A 17,930-nucleotide genomic window follows, 5' to 3' on the forward strand; every position below is an offset into this window, starting at 1 on the left:
ACCTGGCCGTCCCATGGCACCTCAAGCTCAGTATCTCCAAAACTGGTCTTGCACTCCAGATCCCAACCCCACTCCCTCATTCTTGCTGCACCACCATCTACCCACTCACATCCTGCCTGCCCGCCAGATCGAGTCCTTCACATCTCACCTCCCTCTCCTCCTCCCAGCTCCCCCACTGCAGCTCTAGTTGAGACCCCCACTGTGTCCCATCCGGAGGCAATGGGCCTCCTAGCTGGTCTCCCACTCCCAATCTCACTTCCCACAAATCCAGCCTCCACGCAGCTGTCAGATTCTCTCACACACGAGTCTGGTCCTCCACTGCCCTGCCTAGAGCCATCCAAGGGGTGCTCTTTGCCTTCAGGATGAAGCCCAAGCTCCTCAGCCTGACGAGACCCACACACCGCCTCCCACTTCTCCACACTCAGAAGCCACAGGCAGCAGCGGGAAGGGTGCCGCCTCTGGAGTAAGACAGACCTGAGTTTCCAAGGCCGATTTGCCCACTGCCCCACCATGAGACTGTGCACAGATGATCTCACCTCTCATCCTTGGTGTCTCCATCGGATAAGTGGAGCTAATCATAACACACTCACCTTTCCCAAGATGTGCTATCAACACTAACTCCTGAAGTCTCCCCACCCCCCGCCACTCCTCTCCTCCCCAGCTGCCACACTGCCCGTCACACACTGTCAGTTCTAAGAGGATCACAGCTTCCTCGCTGGTCTCCCCTCCTCAAGCTCGTCCCACTCCCCATCTATTCACACACAGCAGCCAGCTGCCTTTCTAAGGTGCAACCCTGACTCTCTCCCGATTCAAATTCTCCTGTGACTTCCCACTGTCCTTAGGATAAGTCCAAACTCCTTGCATAGCTTAAAGTGGTCTAGCCTCTGCCTACCTTGAAGTCCACCCTCACACACAGGGCTCCAGGAGCTGTGTCCTCTCCGCTCCCAGCCCACTCTGCACGTACACCTCCCTGCCCAATTCCTCCTCACCTGCTGGTCTGTCAGATGCCACCTTCTCCAAGCAGCTCTCCCTCACACACAGCCCCACCCTAACCCAAGGGAGCACCCCTTCCTATGAGCTCCAAGCCCACAGGACCAGCCTGGCCCACTCTCATCAGGCTTTAGTGTAAACATCTGTTGGTCTGTCTTCCCAATGGCACGGCTCTGTGACAGCGAGGACCTTGTCATGTTTACCGGGCACAGGGCAGAGACTGAATGAATGTTTGTTCAAAGGGTAAAGCAGACAATGGCAAGGAAGGAGTCCTTGGCCCATGGAAAGCCCCAGGCTCGGTGGAGAAACTTACCAGACTCAACATATATTATTTAAAACATGGCTACAGGAAGCAAAGCCAACATGCCAAGACCCTGGAGGAAAGAGCTGACAAAGAAGGGAAAGGGAAATCGTGGGGACAGTTCAATTCTGGGAAACAGTATATTTGGTATTTGGGAGTCAGTTCCAGGGACAGGGCAAGGTTACCCAAGAGTTTCGCAGCATAATGGGCCGGGGGAGTTAAGGAGCCCCAACACAGTCCCTGGGGGCAGGCTGCAAGTTGCCACAGAATGGAAATCAGCTCTAGGCAGGCTGTATCGCGGGGACGGGAAGGGCTGTGTCAGCCCCATTTGACCACGGCAGGCCTGTGAGGATGGAACTGGCCTTTGTTTCCATCACAAACCAGAGACATCAGGTTCAAAGACAGCACTTCCTGGTCTTTGCTCCCGACCACGAAGAGGCAGCTGGGTTCCAGGCAGACCACTGAGGCACCAAGAGGCCTGGCACCTAGAAGCCCGGTGAGCTCTGAGTCTTTTCAGCCAATGCAAACACCCCTCAACGTTAACTCTAGGATGGAGAGGGAAATGTGGAGACTTCACATTTTCTGGCAGGCCACTATTCCAGATATGGCCTGCCGTCCAGGCCATATCTGGAATAGTGGGGACTCCCAAGTACCTCTCTTTAAGAGTATCACTGATATTTTTTTTTTTAATTCCATATATATGTGTTAGCATACGGTATTTGTCTTTCTCTTTCTGACTTACTTCACTCTGTATGACAGACTCTAGGTCTATCCACCTCATTACAAATAGCTCCCTACTTGAGAATGGACTTGAGGATATGGGGAAGGGGAAGGGTAAGCTGTGACAAAGGGAAAGAGAGGCATGGACACATATACACTACCAAACGTAAGGTAGATAGATAGTGGGAAGCAGCCGCAGAGCACAGGGAGATCAGCTCGGTGCTTTGTGACCGCCTGGAGGGGTGGGATGGGGAGGGTGGGAGGGAGGGAGATGCATGAGGGAGGGGATGTGGGAACAGATGTATATGTATGACTGATTCACTTTGTTATAAAGCAGAAACTAATAAAAAAAAAAAGAGTATCACTGATAGACTGGTGGTCATCCAGAGAGAGGAACAGGACGTGCTGGAGACCAAAACCAGGAGGACAGGTCAAAGGGCAAGTGAATTGCTACCACTCTCCTGAACTCACAGAGCCCAGCTCACAGAGCAGAGGGAGCAGGCCTGTTCTGTGTGGTCCCTCAAGGCAGAAAGGGGGCCAAGGGGTAAACGCTCTGGGGAACAAAGGACAGAGTAGGCAGTCCTTATCAACAGTAAACCTTTTGTCCCAGGGGGTGACAAGCAGAAGACAAATGACCGTGATTGTGGATGCTGTGGATGAAACCTCTGGCAAAGGGACACAGCAGGAGCAGACCTCTGAGCAACTTCCCACCGAGACACCAGCTGAAGGATTTTTCTCCTGACAAAGTATTCAAAATACATGAAACCCACTCGCTCAACTTGGACATGTCTGCGACGCGCCAGGGAACACTGTGCCAGGGGAATGAGAGCTCGGGCAGATGGAGCAGCAGCTTGGGGGTTCGTGCCCTCTCTTCAGTATGAAAGCTGGGCCCTGTTTGTGTTGGTGTTGTTGTTTAGTATTGTTATTTAACTGCTCTTGTATTTACGCTTTCAGGAGAGAGAAGAGGGCCCTGCCTCCTGGCACGGCTCTGAGGCCTGGATTCTGGCATCATTACAGAACAGGCATCAAACAGTGCCTGGTGAGACTAGGCCAGGGGAGGGACAAGGAATCTTTTGAAAGCCTTTGGGAGAGGGAGCGATGTGGAGGGTGAGCTTCCCCGACCTGCTGCCCCGGAAGTCCACCTGGCCCCTCCTGAGACCGGTCACCTCAGAAGCACAGCCTCTTCTGGCCACAGCTGTAACATAGCAGCCACATGGAGACTGGGCAGCAGTCCTTGGGCCCATCCTGAGGATGCCACACCCAAAGCACCAAAGGTTCTGGGGGCTACCACTGGAAACTTCTGCCAAAAAACCAGTGTGGGCATCACGCAGCATCTCAGGATGTGGATCTAAAATTCTCCACCCAGGGCCCAGAAGCAGGGACCAGCTGTGCTCCCTGATGCCACGGCACCAAAACCTGCACACCATGCTTGCCCCACTGCCTCTACCAGCTCAGATCAGCCAGAAAGGCCAAGCACTGGGCAAAGCAGAAGGTCGACCATCAGGTGTATTGGGGAGAGGAGGGATGGGGCACCTTCAAGAGTGCTTCCCATGGGCAGCGGCCTTGGCAGTTCGCTGGGGGCTCAGGAGGAGCAGGGAGTTCATGGGGCTCCTCCGGCAAAGATGAGCTCCAGGGCCGCTTGGATGTCCCCCCCAGTGGCTTGCAGGGCCCGCAGGCTCAGCTCATCATCCTGGATGCCCATGTCACGCAGCTGCTGCAGCTGGGGCTGCCACTGGCTCTGCAGAAAGAGAGGACAGGCAGAAGCTGTTAGTTAGGCTCCTACGGAGACTTGCTTATGTCTGTCCTTTCAGGGGGATAGAGAAAGGTGGGTTCCCCCAGTAAAGCTGCTGATGTGAAGTTCCATACAACACAGCGCTTCTAGGAGAACTACAAGAGAGGCCTGAGGGTTTAGAGAACAAGTTACAGTAAAAGTCTTTCCAATGAAAAAGGGGAAAATGTAACATAAGGATCAAAAGAGAAATCACAAAGTACTCAATGTCTAAATTTCAAAAGATTAAGTTACTTTCTTTCTCCTGCTGTATGTATAGACACACACACAAACACACACAAACGGGTGGGGGGTACATTTTTAAATTAACTTCGCTTTTTACTATGATACACAGTGAAAAGTCTCACCCTCATCTACTCCCCTCCCCACCCTGATAACGTATTTTATTTTCTTTGAAGAAATATGAATATATATTCCTATATTTACCCTTTTCTTACATGCCTCCTTTTTTTTTTCCAACGTATTAATGTATCCTAGAGAGCTCCCTATGCCAATACATAAATAACTTTTTAATAACTGTATAACATTCCAACTTGTGGATGTCCTGAAATGTACAACTGGGCTGTTCCCAGTCTTTGCCATTACAAACAACACTGCAGTGACTGATTGTGTACAAATGTCATCCTCTACATGCACATACATCTTCAGGATAAATTTCGAGAAATGGGACTGCAAGGAATTACACAGCTTTAAGGGCCATCTGTACTTCCTTCTTCATGAATAGTCTGTTCATGTCTTTTGCCCATTTTTCTATGGCGTTCTTGGTCCTAAACCACAAGAACTTCTATAGTTCAGGGAGGTTTTGCCCTTTGTCTGATACGTGCAGATTTCTTTCCCAGTTTGTTATTAGCTTTCAGACTTCGCTTGTTTTTTTTGTTGGTTGGTTGGTTGGTTGGTTGATTGGTTGGGTTTGATTTGCTATGCAGCAACGTTCACATTTATTAACTCAAAATATCTTTTACTCTTTATACAATGGTTCCTCGATTTTGACTTTCAGCTACGAAAGTCCTTCTCTACCATAAGGGTTTAAAGAAATTTCGTATTTTCAAAGCTTCATCAATATCTCTATGCCATGCAGAAGGAAGTGCACACCTGAGGGAAAAGGCTGTGTTCACACTATGGGAAGGAGAAGGCAGTGGGGATGAAATGCAAATTCAGAGAAGCAGGCAGGCAAGGGTGAGGATGTGCTCGGCTTTTAAAAAACCACACAAACCAACTCAAACTCATGTTACAGGCCAGGGAGACACATGAAAGCTTCTGAGCTGGAGAGCAGAGTGAACAGGCATCAGGATGGGGAAGATGAAGGAATGGAAAAGACCAGCTGTCCACGGGTCCTGCTCCCGTTCCCCTCACTGTCCACCAGGGCCATGTGGGCTGGCGAAAACCACAGGGGCCTGACCCTGTCTCTATCACTTAATGGCTTGATGACCGTGGACAAGTTCCAGAAATGACTTTCATGCCCCAGGCTTAGGAGCAAAGGAAAGAGAGTGAAGCAAACAGCCTGTGCACAGGGGTATGCAGTACAATGTGAACCCCTTGGGTTATGCACTTAGCTGCTAGCTAAGCTTCCACATTCCGTGAGGCAGGGGAGATGGTGTCACTCGCTGCTTAAAATCTTCCACGGCTCCCTGGTGACCACAGGACAAGACTAATCTCCTTACGCAGGCACTCAATGAGGCCCTCACACTCAGGCTCCTACTCTCCTTTACTCTGGCTCCATCTCAGGATCTTCCCCACAAGGACACCGCCTTCTGGGCTTGCCTATTTGAGTTTTGTCACCTGTACCTCCACATTCAGTCAAAGAGGTGGCTGTGTCTGCCTGGACACCATGTCCCCTCAACCAAACACCCCTTCCCTGCCTGGCTAACCTCTAACTAATTCTTTGACAGTCACTCCAAACACCCCTTCCTCAGAAAAGTTTTCCCTGACCTAGGCCCTCACCTCAAGCCTGGGCGGGGCTTCTCGCCCTGTTGCTCCCTCACTGCAGTAACTGCCTGGCACCCCTCCATGGCAGGGATGAGCACTGGCTCGTCTCTACCCCAGGAGCTGGACCCCGGCCCGGTATATACATGCTCAAGGCTCAGTCCCCGCTCACAGAATGGATGAGTGTCTCTTCAATTAAAACTGCCACAAGTATTCAAGCCAGGTGGTCAGCGGAGCCGGCTGTGGTCACTGGGTGCAGGAGTGGAAGCCACAGGGACAACTGCCCTTGCTGGGAGCATCCTCTCCTGTCACACTGCCATGCCCCAGCTGTTCCTGGAGCAAAGCAGGCCAAGTGGGAAGGGCCTCCAGAGAGCAGAAGCAGGCTCAGTGTCCAAAGTTAACTAAGAAGCCATGTGAACATCAGGAGTGGGGAAGACTGACCTGAAGGCTGGGCTGCCCGGAGGCCTGCAGCGCATGTTGTAGAGCTTGGCTGAAGAGATCATTGGTGATGGGCGTCCCTGACTGGACGCCGGATGACACTGGGGAGGTCCCTGAGGAATGGCCCTAGAGACAAACCAGGGTCAGCGCCACGCTCAGAGACACCTCAGTCTCCCAGCGCATACCCACTGCTCTCACATCACCCCAGGGTGCCCCTGGGTGCCCCACGACTGCCTCCCAGCAGGGGCCTGCATGAGACAACCACACAGAGGTACCCCAAAGCTCTCTATGTGGGCAGGAAAGGTTCTGTTCTCTTTTGCTCCAGGGAGATGGAATGGAGCCCCCGACCTAGCCTAGGACCCAGCACTGGGAGAGATGGCCTTGGAAGCTGGAGTGACCGTCACCAGGAATGCTTAAGCCTGTGATGTCTGGCCACTTTCAGGGACAAGTAAGGGTATATTGTGTGACGGGAGGTTCTTCCAAAGTGCTGGCAGGAGTTAATCTGGCCTGTGATGAACCCCAGACTTCTAAGCCCTGAAGGCTGGTGACGGGTGGTCGCCTGAGCTGCAGTGGGAAACCCACCAGGGCTCCAGGTAGAGTTTGGCTCAAAGCAGATCCAGCTCTAGGATCAGCAAAGGTAAATCCATTCTACCACTGGGCCCTTCTCCCTTAGGGGCCTGGCCTTGATCTTCCCGCCCTCTCTCCATACCTGGGTGCCAGGAGTTGGCGTGTGAGAGCTGCTCTCTGGAGTGCTGGCCAGGGCCAGGGCGGTGGCCAGCTCGCTCTGGGTGATAGGCCGGGGCCCGGCAGCTCCACTGTACCCCAGGGAAGCTGGGCGGGAGCTGGGTGTGCTGCTCGAGGGCGTGGACCTGGCGCTCTGAACAAGAGAGGCACCAAGAATCAGGGAAGCAGCCCTGTGACGTTCTCAGATGAACCCCACCCCCGCTCCAGGAACAGTTCTTGGGGAACCTCCCCTAGCTGCCAGGTTCAGACAGCAATAGTATGACATAGCTGGGTCACCAAAGGGCCTCCGATCACCTCCCAGCTGGGGCGTGCCAGGTCCCAGCAAGGGGTGCATCCCCAGCACCATCTCCCCCAAATGGCAGGCAGCCAGGCCACTTACTGGGTGAAAGTCATCCTCATCATCAGAGAGCCCTTCAAACAGGAAGCCACCTGGAGGAGGGAGAACAGATTTCAGGAGGAAGAACAGAAAGGCACAGGCGCAGCTCCAGAATCTCAGCTCTAGTTACTCTCCAAATTCATATTTTCATCTCTCCCCTTGGAAAATTACAGGACAGATGCACTCCTTGACTCAAATTGAGAGTTCCCAAGGAACGCCCTCTGCCAGCACTATACATAGCTGCTGAGTAAAGCAAACCCCTGGACCACCACCCACTCCCGAGGGGGCCTGTGTTCCACTGTCCTGGGGCTCACCTGGCATATCCCGGTACGAGCTGGAGGGCATGCCCCGGGAAGAGGAGTCGGCCCCCGGCAGCGGGGTGCTGCCTGCCACCGAGTGCAGAACCAAGACAATGGCGTTGACCAGAGCCGGGTGAGCAGGCACTAACCTGAGATGGGGCAAGAAGAAACCCACGGGTGACTAAGAAGGAAAGAGCACCCTTGGCCATGACAGGAATTCTGGGTGCCCCTCACAACAATCAAGTCACCCACGCCTGCCCTTCAATCTCCCAGTCTTCAGCACCTCCCTCCAGTCGGCTTGTGCTCCTGCTGCTCTGTCCCCAGGAACAGCAAGGCCTTCACCCCCGGGCCCCCCTGCAGATGCTTCACCTTCCCCTCTGGCAATGCATGATGGGACATGCACAGCCCAGGAGGCTCAGGGGTCAGTTTCTGGTCTGGACTCCACTACTACTTCACTGGGCAATCTTTGACAGGTCCCTTCTCTTTCCAGGCCTTGGATGTTTTCTTCACTTGCAAATAAGGGGACATAACCTCTACTATCCCTTCCAGCTCTAAAATTTGGGGATGTATGGACCTGTTTCTTTCCCAGCTTAAAATCCTTCAAAGGCTCCCTAATATCTATTGAATGAGATCTAAACTGAGCATCACCGGCCTCAGAACCCTGCTTCATCCCAACATCTCTGCATGCCCCTGCCCTTGGGCTTGTTATTCCCCCCATAGCCCTTGCTCCTTCTCACCTCCTGACACATTTAGAAGACAGATTTGGGGGATGGGCTGCAAGAGCAGAATCCAGGGCGACAATTAGGTTTCTGGCCCAACCATGAGGAGAGATAGGGTCCCCTTAATAAGATGGGTATACTTACGTATCAAGCATGTTGGGATCAGCAAAGACAGAGAAGAGGTCCTTGTCCTGGAGAACCCCTGAAGGAGAACAGGGCTCACCTCAGAGACTGGAAATTTAGCCAGATCCAGTGGGGAGAAGAGACTTCAGGCCTCAGAGCAACCAGCTTAACAGGGATGCAAGACTACAAAGCAGCCCTAAAGAGAAGCGGGGGAAACAAAGCCCCAGCAGCACAACCACGTGCTCTCCATCTTGCTCCCTGCTTGCCCCCCGCACTTAGGTTACATGCTGTGTACCACTACACCAGCCTCTTTTCCCCTTATCTCTGGGTTCTTCCCTTGTCCATCAAGGTGTGCAGGAAGTCTTCCCTGATGGCTATGGTTTGGGCTAACAGCTGCCCTCACATGGCTTCCTCATAGTCTCATTTCCGATGTTAGTCAGGCCATATTTTCGCTGTGGGACTGACAAGTCTTGGAGGGCTGGGTGTATGGAATACATCTGGATTATTCCCCCTCCAGCCACAAGACCAGTGATTCTTCACAAGATAGTCAAAGGTTCTTTAAGGTCATTGCCTCCTCCTGGTTTCTCCTTCTCCAACAGCTCCTATTTCCTTAAGCTCAGCCTTGCACTTACCAAGAGCAATGGGGTCACTGCTGAGGCCTGGGGTGGCCACAATGATCTGATCCAGAGATTCCTTATTGCTGAGCATCTTAAAGACCTGCAAGAGAAGTGGGGAGGGCTGAACACTCCAACTAGCTCAATGCACTCAGCAAATACCCACACTCTGATAAAGTACTTCCTCCCTCTAAGTGTTTGCACATACACCACCGCAATGGGACAGTTGCCCCAGGAAACAGATGAACCTCTTTTTTCTCTGAGATCATGGCTTACTGGAGGGGAAACAAACAATATAAAAGCAAGAGCACAATAAACCTTCAATCTCTGGTCTTTCCCCCCATTTACAGTTCTAGTGCTTCCAAAATAAAAGCTCTCATTATAAGCCCAATAACAAAGGTTTCTCTAGATGCCAAAAGTCCTTTTCAATCTCCACACAATTACCATTTCACATTTATATATATTGGGAAGTTTGCAGTTGTATTAATCTTGATTATCGACTCTCCTATAGAAAGACATCAGTGCATTTTCCCAGTGAGGAAATCCTGGTAAGGAGTGGGGGGCAGGCAGTTCAGCCAAAGTCAAAGAATGAGGCCCAGCAGAAACAGTATATGCATCCTTTGCTGTAACCATATTCATTCCGTGAGGCCAATGTCAGGAGAGGTTGTATCATTATCATTAGAGGAAATCAACAATGTCTAGCTGAGAGCCTCTTTGGGGGAAGATAGGGCTCTACTGAGACCCACAGACATGGCAAAAACTCCCCGAGGGACTCTTGGGAGCCATGGCAACCGGCTTCCAACTCCCTCACTACACCACTCGAGTTCAACCCCTCTCCAGCAGGCCTGGCAAGCATCTCGTAGGGGGCTCGGCACATACTCACCGCCTCCCTGTAGGAGGAGCTGCTGTGCAGGGCAGTGTGCAGCACCCGGAACTCCCGCAGGGCAGCCACTTTGTCCACAGGTTCTGGGGACAAGACACTCAGTTACCCTACAACCGGGCCCTGCCCCTGCTGTAGACGCACAACATCACTTCAGCAAGTGCCCAGATGCAGGTTCCCTTCCCTCATCACCCCACTAAAAATGGGCACCCGATCAGAAAAAAACATTTATGCCATAGATGTGAAAACTGCACTCTCTTTTAAGCATCTTCAGTAGATAAACAAATTCAAGTTCCAGCAGAGGGGAATCTTATCACATGAAAAAGACTATTCTGATCAATATCCCACTGCAGGAGTTCTAGGCTTTTCACATTTGAAAAGGAGGAGGGTATAAGGAACTCAGCAGACTTTTGTGCAATGATTTAAAATAAATGCTGCAAGCCATCTGAACAATATGGAGCTATGTTGACACAATATGTTAAGAGAAAGAAATAGAACATAGTTGTATGTGCATTCTCTAGTAAAACTTTGTGATGTGTGTCAGTGTGCACGTGGGCCAAGGCTGGAAGGGAACAAGCTAGGGTGACAGGATCAGGGGTAACTCTTTTCTTTTGGATATTTTCTTTCAGGCCTCTGTAATATTATTTTGATTAAAAAAAACAAATACAACAACGACCAAGAAAACACTGTACTTCTAGGGTTCTTAACAAGCTCATCACATGTCCAAAAACAAGCATGTCACTGGGACTCAAAGCTCCTTTTTTTTTTCAAAGCTCCTTTTTGATCTTTGGACACAATGACTCATCTATATGGGAAAGTTTAGCAGTTGTCTTAGTTTCACTTGGTCACTTTACTATTTAGGACATCAGCCCATCTCACAGGTAAAGAAATTTGGGTAAAAGAAGGGGGAGTAGGCAGGAAGCCCACCCTGGGTCACACTTGTAAAAGCGTGGTGACCCTCACCCAAAACGGCTACTTGTGATTATATGGACTGTGTACTGCCCAACTCCAGACGCACCATTCCCAGAGCAAGGTGAACAGCACCCCTAGGGTTCAGTGTGGCAACCACATCCTTACCTATAGCTCTAATCATGAGGGTTGTCTCTTTTGAAAAATATTCACCTCAAGTAAATTACCTAATGTATTCATTCAACAAACCTGTGCTAAGCATTTACTCCATGGTTTTGGAGTAAATCTTGTTTTGTGCAAGGCACAGGAATACAAAAAGAGAGAGTCCCTGCCATCAAGGAACTTAACAGTAGGAGAAATGAGACTGGATTCAACACACACACATAATTACAAAATACCATGCTGAGGACTTCAACAGAGGCATGGACCACAGCGAGGGCATTAGGAACATGGAGGCAGACAGCCATTACTTAGTGGGAGGACCACACAGAGCTGCCTCCCAGAAGAGAACGTTTGAGAGGGGTATTTAAGGTAAAGCAGACGTTTACTGGGAAGAGAAGGTATTCCAGGCCTAAGTGAGAACGAGTGCAAAGGCATGGAAGAATATAAGAGGCGCCTCGAAGGAACAGTAAGTCATTCTTGGTGTCTGGAGCCTGGGGTACACACCCCTGCTCAAACAGCAGGCCTAAGTGAGATCCTAAAGGGATTTGTAACCCTCTGCGGAGAACCACCAAAAGGATCCAGGTGGGAAGGAAGAAACTGACACCTTCTCCTCCTACAGGATCTAATCTGGTGGGAGATAAAAAGAAATGTGCTTCTTTTTGGAAGAACACTCAAGGATAAAATACCTAAAATGCTGTCACAAAAGTTTATTTTCAAATCTAAAAGTTTATTTTCACCTCCCAATAAGAAGTCCGTTTGTTTCAAAAATAAATCTCCAGGCAGGAGGAGGATGAAAAGGACTCAAAATCTTAAGCCCACAATCAGCTAAGAGTTATGCTTGTCTCTTTAACATCTCTGAGCTAGTTTCACCCTTTGGAAGTGAGAGGCAGCCAGCCCAGTGGAAAGAACATGGGCTCTTGAGCCAGGAAAACCTGGATTCACATCCCAGCTCTTACATTCATTTTCTAAGCAGGTAACCTTGAATAAATACCTTTCTAACCCTTTTTCTTCGTCTATAAAATGCTAACGCTATTACCCTACCCTGCTGAGCCACTGTAATGATTAAATGAGATATCAAAGAGAAACAATCTGGCTGGAAGAAGCAACAAATGCTACTTTCCTTCTGTCAATCCCCTCCAGCCAAAGATCAGAGGGGGACACCTACAGTTGAGCAAGTTGCGTTTACTGCTCTTACAGAGAGAATGCCACCACCAGAACCATGGCGCATCTCAGTAAGAGGGAGTCAGAAAGAACTTATAGGATTTGGGCTTTGGTTGGGTGACTTGGCGGGTGAAGTTTAAGGAAGCAGGCTTTTGCTCTGGATTGCAGGCTGTCAGGAAGTGGGGGTGATTTTATGATCACGTATCTTAATAATTCTTATCTAGAAGGAAGGAAAACTAGCGCAAGATGAAAGCTGTAATTGGTAAAGAAGCAGCAGTCACTCATAATAGCCAGGATAGAGGGATATTTGGTCATTTCTGTGGTTTGGACAATGTTCATGTTTTTGTCTCTGCTCAGAAATGAGAAGAATCTTGTTTTTGTCTTGATCCATTACAGTCCCAGAGTGAGTGGCCTTGTAGATGTTGGTGACCTGTGAAATTGTTCATGTTTCAAGGCCTAGCTGAAGGCCAGGCCAGCCCCCAGATGTCAGAGACTGCCTTTCTCTTTCTCACTTCCCATCAGGGTACAAAAGAAGATCTTTTTGTCCTTTATGCTTAGAATTGAAAAGAGGAAAAATTTCAAGCTAATAACCAGTCAAAGCAATCGTGAACATTATTAAAATATGTCAAACTGCCCGTTTTTAACAAAGCGAATCTCTTACACAGCTTAGCTTTATCTTTGGGGAGGCTTTTAAAACACAGATGCAAATTTTAAATTATGAATTCCAAGCAGCACCTTTTATTAATAAGTCAAAAAAGCATTAGAGGCTTTGTATGTTTTCTCCAAGAGCTACTTTCATACCACTCAAATATTTTCAAACTTCAGGAAAATAAATTATCAGTATAGCAGGAGTGAGGTGACTGAACAAATCACCGCCTGCAACAGTTTGTGTGAAGATTTGCTAACATGAGAGCACACTACAGCATTTAGAGGAAAGCAGGGAGTTTCCAGCTTTTTTCTAATGAGAACAACAACAACAATAACAAAAATACAAAGTTCACTCCCTAAAGGAATTTAAATAGACACATCCTCCCCACCCCATTAAAACAGTGGGTGATGAACTTAAAAGTAGAGAAACAAATCCCTTTCTGTTAGAGGCACTGGCAGCAAGATCAAAATTGTACTCTGTTAATCAATGTGGTCTAATCCAATAAGTAATAAAGATATCCTCTATTATCATCTCAGTAAATCACCCCTTTGTTCCACCCAGGCCCTTGCCTCAAGAACACACACACAGACCCTCCTTGCAGGCCCTTGCCTCAAGAACGCACACAGACCCTCCTTCCCTTGTAGATATTACAGAAGCCCTGCCTGTCTAAGAGACAGCACTCTCTCACCCGGTTTCTGATCAGGCTCAGGCCAGGACTTGCGCAGAACATGGACTGTGGACCCAGGCTGAATGCCATAGAAGTCAAGGGTCTGATCATCTTTTAGCTTCCGGCCACAGTAGATCAGATCTAAAAAAAAAAAGAACCGTTCATTTATATTTTGCTCCTCAAAACAATTTAAATGATTTTTGTCCCCTAAGAACCTTATCTTGATTGGACAGATAGCTAGAGAGTGATATATGCTTTTAAAAGTACTCTTACTTAATAAATACATTTTTTATTTTTTTTATTTGGCTGTGTTGGGTCTTCGTTGCTGCACGCAGGCTCTCTCTAATTGTGGCGAGCGGGGGCTACTCTTCGTTGCGGTGCGCAGGCTTCTCATTGCGGTGGCTTCTCTTGTTGCGGAGCATGGGCTCTAGGCGCGCGGGCTTCAGTTGCTGTGGCATGTGGACTCAGTAGTTGTGGCACACAGGCTTAGTTGCTCCGTGGCATGTGGGATCTTCCCAGACCAGAGCTCGAACCCGTGTCCCCTACATTGGCAGGCGGATTCTTAACCACTGCGCCACCAGGGAAGCCCAATGAATGCATTTGAATAACAACTGTTAGTGAGCACAAACTGATAAAACACAGAATCTATGCAGGAAAACTCTAGAGCTTAACACCATGGAGACTGCTCAATTTAAATGAACGGGAAAAATGCAACAATAAAAAAGGATGAACCCCATATTTTTATGACTGAAAACACACTTTTTGCCAGCGTATACCATTTTGTCAGTTTATATGACATTGCGTTTATAATATAATTTAATTATATTCACTTTCACTGCCGGGGCCTGGGTTCAGTCCCTGGTGGGGGAACTAAGATCCCGCAAGCCACGCAGGGAGGGGAAGGAAGGGAGAGAGGGAGGGAGGGAGGAAAGGAGGGAGGGAGGGAGGGAGGGAAGGAGGGAGGGAGGGAGGGAGGGAGGGAAGGAAGGAATGAAGGAAGAAATTATATTTAAATTCCTTCTTCCTCCACCTAGAATGCCCTTGCCATCTGTCCTTTTTCACTGCCTTCCCTCTAACCAACCAACCAACCAAAAATCCTTCTAACCACCCCTTAATACCCAGCTCAAATGCCATATACTGAGGGGCTTTCCCTAGCCAGCTCCTCCTTCCTAACCTAAATTCTCTCTCTTTTTTTTTTTTTTTTTTTGGCTGTGCCGGGTCTTAGTTGCAGCACGCAGGCTTCTTAGTTGGGGCATGCGAATTCTCAGTTGCGGCATGCATGCAGGATCTAGTTTCCTGACCAGGGATTGAACACAGGCCCCCTGCATTGGGAGCATGGAGTCTTACCCATTGGACCACCAGGGAAGTCTCCCTACCCTAAACTCTTGCTCTATCAGAGAAAGAATTCAACAATGTCATAGTTAAGGAATGTTGTGATAAAGTAGCTCAGTATAACCAACGACTAAAATGGCAACAATAGTTTCATTATGATTTGCGTTTCTATTCACCCAACAACAATCACTTCCATTATGATTTCTGTTTCTATTCACCCAACAACAATCACTTCCCTGGAGTGTTAACATTAGGAGACAAATCCCAAACTCTTAATTTACCCTTTAATTCCAGAATTATTCTCCCCCAAAAGAGATCAGAGCAGCAGCCCATCCCTAGTCCACAGAGACTCACCAATCAGTTCGGGGTCTGGAACAGACTCCTGGAGTTTGCCAGCAATGAGCTGCTTCAGAAATGAAATACTATAGCCTCCCAGTGAGTATTCGCCGAGCTCTGTCTCTGGCAACCGAAGAATAGATTTGGGGGCAAGTGGCTGGTCAGCCAGCTTCACCGCCAGGTGCCAATCTGAGAGAGACATCCTCTCTCTTTCGCGCTCTCTCTTTCTCCCTGTAAAGGAACAAAGCCTTAGTGGTTAAAGGACAGACCACCACCCTACACCGCCCCCACCCCACCAGGGGGCTGAATGAGAGGTAATTCAGGGTGACACTTGGAAAAGTGCAAGATGCAGCATCAGGAGGCCAGAACTAGAACCTGGGGTCCTCTCTTCACTCATCCTATGACAGACAGCAAGGGACTTCAGCTAAGCCTCAGTTTCTTCAGCTTTAAAGTGGACATAAGAATGTCATGGCAGCTAATAGGAATGTTGTGAGGTTCAAATGAGATCATCCAACACTCTCCCTTATGTACACTCCGTGTTTCTTCATCAGCTCTTGCTTTAACTACCACACAGCTTTACAACAAGCTCCCTGCCTCTGGCCTCTCCCTACCAAATATCCATGCTGCCACCCAAGCCATCATTTTAAAACACAGATCTGATCAAGTCACTCCTCTGCTTAGAATCCCTCCAATGACTCCAGACCACCTCTATGAGTAAGTCTAAAGGGCACAGCCTGGCTTTCAAAAACATTCACAACTGTTCTCTCTGCCAGCCTTCCTCCTCAAGAGCTCTGGGCTGCCCCACCCTCCCCAAGCCTGGATTCAAAACAAAGCTCTCCCCCACTTTATACCTCCGCTCATCTGCTAACTCTGCATGTAACTCCTCTTCCCTCTTCCATCTCTAAGCAAACTCCTATCAAGACCAACCCAAATACAACCTCTCCTGTCCCCTCTCTCTTCCCTCTATTGTTGTCATATTCCCTCATGGCAAAGGGTTACAAATATCTATTTACTTCTCAATCTCCCCCGCATCCCATTCTTAGAGGCTCTTGAAAGCAAAGACCAGAATTTTTGGTCGTTACTGTCACAATGCCCAGTACTTATGGGTGCCCAGAAAATGAATCAAAAACCTGAGGGAAGAATCTTGTAAGGCAAGATAAGTCCTTGCTATAATCATTATTGCTTCCAAAGTGGCTTCTTTGTAAGAGGAAAGAAAAGGCTTCAGAGGCTGCCCAGCAGACCCTAAGGCATCCTCAAACCGTCCATCTCCAGGTTTATGGCAGGGAAGGAAATGGGGCTTTTAATCTACCATATCTCATTTAATCCTCACAACTGTTCCCTGAGACAGGAATTCTCATTTACATACTACAGACAAAGGAACCGAGACTCAGAAAGGTGAAGTCAGTGGCCCAAGGTCACTGATAGTTTATATTGGGACAGGGACACTACCTCTTGGGTAAATACCCAACCGCTCCCACGGGACCAGCTAATTAGTCAACACACGTCGAGCCCGCGCGACCCAGGACCCAGCGCCCTCACCCGTCCCGCGGAAGGAACCCGGCCGCAGGGCCGCCGGCGTAAACACTCACTCAGGTCCTCTCGCCGGAAACAGGAAGCTCCGCGCTGCATTCTGGGAGTTGCAGTTCCTATTGTGGCCCCGCCCCTTTATAAATAGCCAGCCTGCCAGTGGCGCTAGTTGTAAAGCTTCCGGTTCCGGGGAGGGCGTGGCTCCTCTGCGGTTTGAAAGTTCCGGCGCGAGAATGTCTTCGTGCTTTCGTCGGAGAGGAGTCTAGAGCTGTCAGTGTTCCAGGGCGCAGGTCACGAGAGCGGGGCTTGGCGTGAAGTTTACAGCCCCGCGATTCCCCCACTGTCCTGGGACGCATGCAGAGTCCTTCGGTTACTCCGGGTCCTTACAGCGCCGCAGGTGGGAACTCCCACTGCCGGGCTCTTGGGCACATCGCGGACACCGGATCCCCTCCCGCCTCGACCCTTCGCTCCCAGAGGGCCCTTTCCCGAACGGCCTCTTCAGACACACCTCAACCTTGCAGCCCTCACCAGAAAACGGCCTGCCTTCGGGTGAAGTCGGCCTCTTCTGTGCTTCTCGCCTCTGGCTTCTCGTGGCGACCCTACCTTTGAGGGCATACCAGGAACCCAACGATGACTTCCTCCAAAAGTTGGTTCGTTGAGAGAAGTTACCAAGCCGGGTTCCTCTTACGCCCCAGCGTGCAATGGTGGGAATCAATTCGGGGGGGGGGGGCAATTTCCACTGAACTCTTAGAGAAACTGCATACAGTCGTCCCTCGGTATCCGCGGGGGCTTTCTCCCAGGACCCCCCCACCCCACCCCGTGGATACCAAAATCCGCGGATACTTAAATCCCTTATATAAAATGGCATAGTACAGTCGGCCCTCCGCATCCGAGCGGAGCCCGCCGGTACCCAGGGCTGACTGTTAGATGCGCGATTAGAATAGATGGTGTTTGCACAGAGGTTAGGATTAGCCAACTATTCTGATTGGACTCTACTCGAGGAATTAATTCAAGGACTAAGGAAAGCAAAAAAACCCCAAAAAAACCACAGGTGAATAAAAAATATAATGAGGTTGGTCCTAGCAACTAAAGGCTGATCCGATGTGCACAAACGTAAAAGCATGACTCTGCAACGTCCCATTGTACAGCCTGGGACTAAGGCAGCAACTGTGAGCAAGATAGCTTGACTGAGGAGAGCAGATAAACTGCAGGGTCTCGGAGGGCCTGACACTGGAGGCTAGTCACTCCTCTGCTCTTCTAATACGGGAGAT

The 17,930-nt window shown here is 49.6% G+C and overlaps 1 protein-coding gene across 1 annotated transcript; it reads right to left on the bottom strand.

The window, feature by feature from the left end:
* Positions 1-3,499: 3,499 nt before the first annotated feature.
* On the bottom strand, positions 3,500-16,713 carry UBL7 (ubiquitin like 7). The gene is made up of 11 exons (XM_079699007.1): positions 16,672-16,713; positions 15,151-15,363; positions 13,486-13,605; positions 9,920-10,002; positions 9,055-9,139; positions 8,444-8,501; positions 7,596-7,729; positions 7,285-7,334; positions 6,871-7,038; positions 6,165-6,287; positions 3,500-3,749 (listed from the first exon to the last, which is right to left on the bottom strand). The coding sequence occupies exons 2-11, from the start codon at positions 15,332-15,334 to the stop codon at positions 3,612-3,614; spliced, it is 1,143 nt and encodes a 380-aa protein (XP_079555133.1). The 5' UTR covers positions 15,335-15,363; positions 16,672-16,713; the 3' UTR covers positions 3,500-3,611.
* Between the last annotated feature and the right edge of the window lie 1,217 nt (positions 16,714-17,930).

This window comes from Hyperoodon ampullatus, assembly GCF_949752795.1.
Source record: "Hyperoodon ampullatus genome assembly, chromosome: 3".
Classification (NCBI taxonomy): Eukaryota; Metazoa; Chordata; class Mammalia; order Artiodactyla; family Ziphiidae; genus Hyperoodon; species Hyperoodon ampullatus.